Source organism: Pundamilia nyererei, unplaced genomic scaffold (assembly GCF_000239375.1).
Source record: "Pundamilia nyererei isolate P.nyererei 1_Seehausen unplaced genomic scaffold, PunNye1.0 scaffold00053, whole genome shotgun sequence".
Classification (NCBI taxonomy): domain Eukaryota; kingdom Metazoa; phylum Chordata; class Actinopteri; order Cichliformes; family Cichlidae; genus Pundamilia; species Pundamilia nyererei.
This window is the reverse complement of record NW_005187454.1, coordinates 1,993,744-1,999,291: the sequence shown is the minus strand read 5'-3', so window position 1 is coordinate 1,999,291 and position 5,548 is coordinate 1,993,744. Positions and strand designations below refer to the sequence as shown.

The window sequence follows — 5,548 nt, the reverse complement described above, 5'->3', positions numbered from 1 at the left end:
ATACCAGCCAGGTTTTCTTTTTTCAACTAGAGCATTAAAATGTCTATAGCATACTGGATTAGTGTATCCTGTATCACTTTGAAATTCCTTGATGTCTTGGTTCCCAACATTAAAAAAGTATTTGGTTTATTATTAAAACAGGAAAATAGTCATTTACAACCTCAGCAAAAAGCTACCTGACTAAGCTATAACCATTTCTGTACTGAAATAAACAGAGGAATTTTACAATGCACAAGTTCACTGGTTTCTCCAGCTTCTCACTCCAATAACTATCTTTAGTTTTCATGAAAAGGTTTACATAAATATACAGCTGTAATTTTTCATTTTGACAGATAAAGCTAAAACCTTGAGTAATAACTGATTGTAATTTGGTGGTTTTCAAGCATGGGAGGTGGAGATACTGTATACCTGTATACTGGTGTTGTGGGCAACATGGGGAAATGCCTCAACTACTAATAAGTCACAGGTTAGCTGACCTGCTGCTGCTGTTCTGAGCTTTACTTCTTTATTCAGATGAACTGAAATTATACAGTTTATAAGCTGATATTTGATGAGCCACGATGGCTATTCTTCAGCTCCGAGTCAGTATAAAGCTTTCAAATCATTAAATTGGACTTTAGCAAGAATCATAATATTAGATTGTAATCAATGACTCCTTCAAGTCATGCTGAAATGCATCTAGGCCAGGCATTCTGCGGCCCACTTAAAACCACAGTGTTTTAATGCTTTGATGTCGTGAACAAAATATGTGGCATATTGTCTAAAGTCTTAGATTTTGTCTTAAATCTTCACACTAATCAAAATATAAGAGAAAGTAATGTATTTTCTTTGAAACTTTATCCCAAAATGATCAACAATACAGACTGTTGGCTATAAACAGCGAATGCAAGCCAGTGATATGCAGAGTGTTAAATGGGAATAAATGATCCAGGTGCTTATTGGGACAGTTGCTTTGAAACATGGTCTAAATTAACTGCAATTTCATTAAAAACTATATGCACCAAATACCCAGTCGAAATTCATCTAAAAGAATTATTTCAACAAATCAGGTTTTAAAGCCTTTTGCCCGGGAGTTACTTCTCTCACTCCAGAATAATCCTCCATATAAACGTGAACATAAACTGCAGTGCTGTAAATTATATTGAAATTTTCATTTTATCAAATGTCAATGTTTGCTGAAAAGTCCCATCTTTTTACATCACAGTCACAACTTTATGGATAACACATGACAGTGGGTTAAACTTTTACCTTTGGCTGCCATCAGTGACGGTGGGCTCCATGGTGATGTTCTCCTCAGGATTGAAAAAAGGCCGCAGAGAGCCGTACCACATGTTGACCAGCGTGAGCTTATGGAAACCTGCACATGTGATAAAATACGATGGCAAAGGTTTGTCAGGTTGAACCAAGAAAAAGAACATGTTTTGTTTTTGCTTGCTTGAAGAGCAAGACAGGGAAGATGGTTTTTGTAGCAATCGCCGACCATTGTTATGGAGATCCTGCATCTTCTGATGTGGGACTGAAATACAGTCTAGGATGGTTGGCGTCTCTGTTTCAGGTCCACAGAAACTCGATCCTCTGAATACTTCCTGCAGCTTCTGCTGCTGCACCACCAATTCTACGAACAGGAGTAAAAAGGTTTAGATACATAATTCATCATTTTAATGCTTATAGTACATATTACAACTCGTGTTATATTCATTTAGTAACACACGTTTACACTTTTTCAGTAGCAGGTTTAAACCAAAGTCTCAAAACAATGACAATAATGTGAATTACAAAGACTGAAAACATCTTAGCAGAAAGCTAAGATACAGAGGTGGGAAGTAATGAAGTACAAATACTTTGTTACTGCATGTCAGCAGCACTTTCAGTTATCTGTACTTTACATGAATATTATTTTTTCTGACAACTTTTTACTTTTACTCCCAACATTTTTAACACAGATCTGTACTTTCTACTCCTTACATTTTCAAAGCAGGCCCGTTACTTCAGGCTCAGCAGTATCATTTATAGCGTTTATACTTAGCAGGTAAAACTGGGCCGAGTGCATGTGTCCATATGTTGTAGTCGAGCTTCTAGAGGAATAAACATGAGTAATGTTTCTACACAACCTAACATTTGTACACATTTTCACCCAGCCCAACAAACATCAGCAAACACACAAACTGTTTGTGTGCAGTTAATATCACATATAGTATAATCTTATAATAAAATATTAGTCATTCTCCCTGTGAATAATACGTTTTGCTTTCTTACTTTGAGTACATTTCAGAGACTGTACCTTTTCACTTTTACTTGAGTAAAGAAGTAGAATCAGTACTGCAACTTTTACTGGAGTATTTTTTAACTCAAGTATCTGTACTTCTACATAAATACAAAAATGTCTGTACCTTTGCCACCTCAGCAAGATAGAACATCTTCCGTAGCAACATTATTTCTATACTGCACCAAACCAGGACTTTAATCTAATAATAGACAGTTTCTTGTTGCAGAGGTGCTTCAAGCTTTAGAAGTTTTACAATTTTGTATTTTTACACAACTCAAACATCATCAGAAATTTAAAAAAGTCCTGAAAGCAAATAAAATAAACCAGACAAAGAAATGAGAGCAGAATATTAGATTGTAATTATTACATATCTGTGAGTGGGAGATCACATTTGCATTTAGTATCAGTGACTTTCAGACTAAATATTATGTTATTATTAGTGATAAGTTCAAACTAAAGATGTCACCCAGAAGCTACACAGTTGCCATTTTCTTAATCATTTTTCCACCAGAACTCTGAAGTGATAACAGGAAACTGAACACGACCTTGTGTTGTGAGGTTTTGTTGTCTTGTAGTTTTGTCTCAGACTCTCTATAATTCAATTACAATTCAATTCAATTAATTACACAAACTCACAACAGTCGCCTTGAGGTGCTTTATATTGTGAGGTAGACCCTACAATAATACACACAGGGAAAAACTGGGGGGGTCATATGATTGTTGGGTTGGGGGTCAGCTGCTTTATGGTGTGGCTAATAAAGTTCAGAGAATTTGTTAGTGACCATGTTTACATTTGGCTCAGTGAAGTTTGGACTTTACTCTCATATTTTATTTTTTATTTTCTCCATGTTTTATTTTTCAAGGCTAAGAGTGAGCATTGTTTACATGCTTATTGTTTTTCCATCGTGTTTTTTAATTGCTACGACCAATGCTGCATTCATGTGTTCTTCCAGTCAGTATATATTAAAAAAATACTATGTTATTTTATCCCAAGACCCAGACCGCATGCAGTGTTTGTTATTGATTCTTTGGAATTGAACTGAATTGTATTCAGTCTGAGAGCATCTGAGTTTTGTTACTTATGTTTCTAGTTTTGGTTCTTGTTTGCTTTCATCTCTGTTCCATTTTTCATGTCCAGTCTGTCTTTGTCTCGTCTCTGTGTCCTGCCTCCATCTGTCTGATCTGTGCTTTGTCCTTTTTCTTCCCAGTCTGTCATGTCTCCATCACTGTTTATTCCCCAGTTGGTTAAATCAAATGAAGAATTGAATTTATTTCTTCTCCTCACATACAAGGTCTTGAATATTCATGTCCCATCACAACTTAAACACCTCACAGTACCTTATCGCCCCAACAGAGCACTTCCCCCTCAGACTGCATCCTATTTGTGGTTCCTGGGTTTTTAAAAGGAGAACAGGAAACAGCTGTCATGCCATCAGCTGTCAGGACCCCTGTCTTGTAGAACCAATTCCCAATCTGGATTCAGGAAACAGACCATCTTTCTACGTTTAAGATTAGGCTTTAAATTTTCCTTTAAAAAAAAAAAAAAGCTTATAGTTATGCCTGGAGCAGGTGACCTTGAATACTTCCTTAGTGATGGTGCAATAAGCCTAGGCTGCTGTCGGCTTCCCATGATGCACCGAGTCTTTCTCCTTCACTCACCTCCTTTCACTACCTCTCTGTGTTTATCCACCACTTTGCATTCAATTGTTTGTTATAATTAATCCCTGGCTCTCTTTAACAGTCTGTGTTCTGTCCTGCTCTTTCTCCTCATCCCAAACCGATCGTGGCAGATGTCTGCCCCCCAGTTCTTTCTTCCTGTTTTTCACCTGATTGTTGGGGTTTTCTCTGTATTTTCGTAGGGTCGTTAATATAAAGCGACCTTACAATATAAAGCGTCTTGAGGAGATTGTTGTGATCTGATGATAGTAGATGACAGCAACGGACAGGCTGTAACAGGCTGAGCGAGTTAAAATGATGTCACTCTGCAGTGATTCTTCATATTCTTCTTTTCCATTGTCAGCCAGTGCTTGTTCGTGGGTGGGGGGGTCATCTGATTGTTGGAGGCTTCTCTGTATGGGACTTAATCCAGTCTCATCCTTGTCTTTGGACTTACTGTAAGACTTTGTTTTGATGGTGTTGCTTTACAGCGGGCCAATAGTGATTTGATTGGTAATGTTATTTTAATGGAGAAAGACAGAATATAAATTAAATATCTATATGAATACAGATCCATCCAGACATGCAGCCAAGTGATACACCCAGCATATCTACACAGCAAAATCTCCAGTGTTAAATTAACACTGGAGAGTGTCTATATGGGTCCACACCTCTGAGTGTTAAATACAACACTGTTGAGTGTTAAATTAACACCTTTGACAGTGTTATATGTTTAAAAGTAACCTGGTCAGTTTTGCAGATTAACAATGGCTAACACTGAGCAGTGCTGATCTTCTAACACTGGAAAATAACTCAAAATGTTAGAAATATTCCAGTGTTAGAAAATCAGCACTGCTCAGTTTCCTCACATATTGTGTCATATTAAGTTAGTGTCACATAGTGAAGAAAGGTGAAAAATTACTATACAAAGTGACCATCAGCAGACGAGAAGGCATATACTTAACTTTAAAATAAACACAGGTACACAGGTGTGCATTGTTTGTTCGTGGAGAATTTGTTGAAGCAGTAGCCAATCAGCTTTAATTGTCATAGTTGCACATCAGACATCAAAATCCACAGGACAATGGCAGATTTGACCATTTGAGCAGTGCAATAAGGAAGTGTCTAACAGATCAGTCTAAACATCGTTTGGATACAGTTTAATCCATCAGTGTCTGAATAATAACAGTGGATTTCATTAAAAACCATCCTTATAGCTCAAATGATACTTGTCAACTGAACTGGCTGCAGTTCCTAAACAGCTAATTCAATAGTTTTGTTAAACAGTGTCTTATGATCCATGTTCATGAATACACGCTGGAAAAAAGGTCTACGATCTTAAAATTAAAGCTAAGATACATTCTGCAGTTAGTCATAGTATATCATTTTGTTAAACGTGTATTTGATTATCAGTACAAAACTCCTTTTTATGTTCTATTATTGTGTTTCTGTCATCACTGGTGAATAGATCTCATCTTTCTGAAGGTCATTTGTTACATAATTGCATTTTTTCAGAAGCTTTCTAAAACTGCTTGATGATGAAGCCAGAGCCTGCATCTGTTATACCTTTGTGTCCAAATTCCTCTGCTCTATTTTCACATTTAAGCCATTCTAATGTGTGTGTGT

General features: G+C 36.7%; 1 protein-coding gene across 1 annotated transcript in view; it reads right to left on the bottom strand.

Annotated features, from left to right (window-relative positions):
• The window catches only part of adgrd2 (adhesion G protein-coupled receptor D2), a 61,625-nt gene that overhangs the window by 42,540 nt on the left and 13,537 nt on the right, over nucleotides 1-5,548 (bottom strand). The window contains exons 8-9 of the mRNA XM_005733607.1: nucleotides 1,481-1,615; nucleotides 1,249-1,357 (exon numbers count right to left, since the gene is read on the bottom strand). Coding sequence (XP_005733664.1) covers nucleotides 1,249-1,357; nucleotides 1,481-1,615 — 244 coding nt within the window. The remainder of the gene's footprint in view (nucleotides 1-1,248; nucleotides 1,358-1,480; nucleotides 1,616-5,548) is intronic.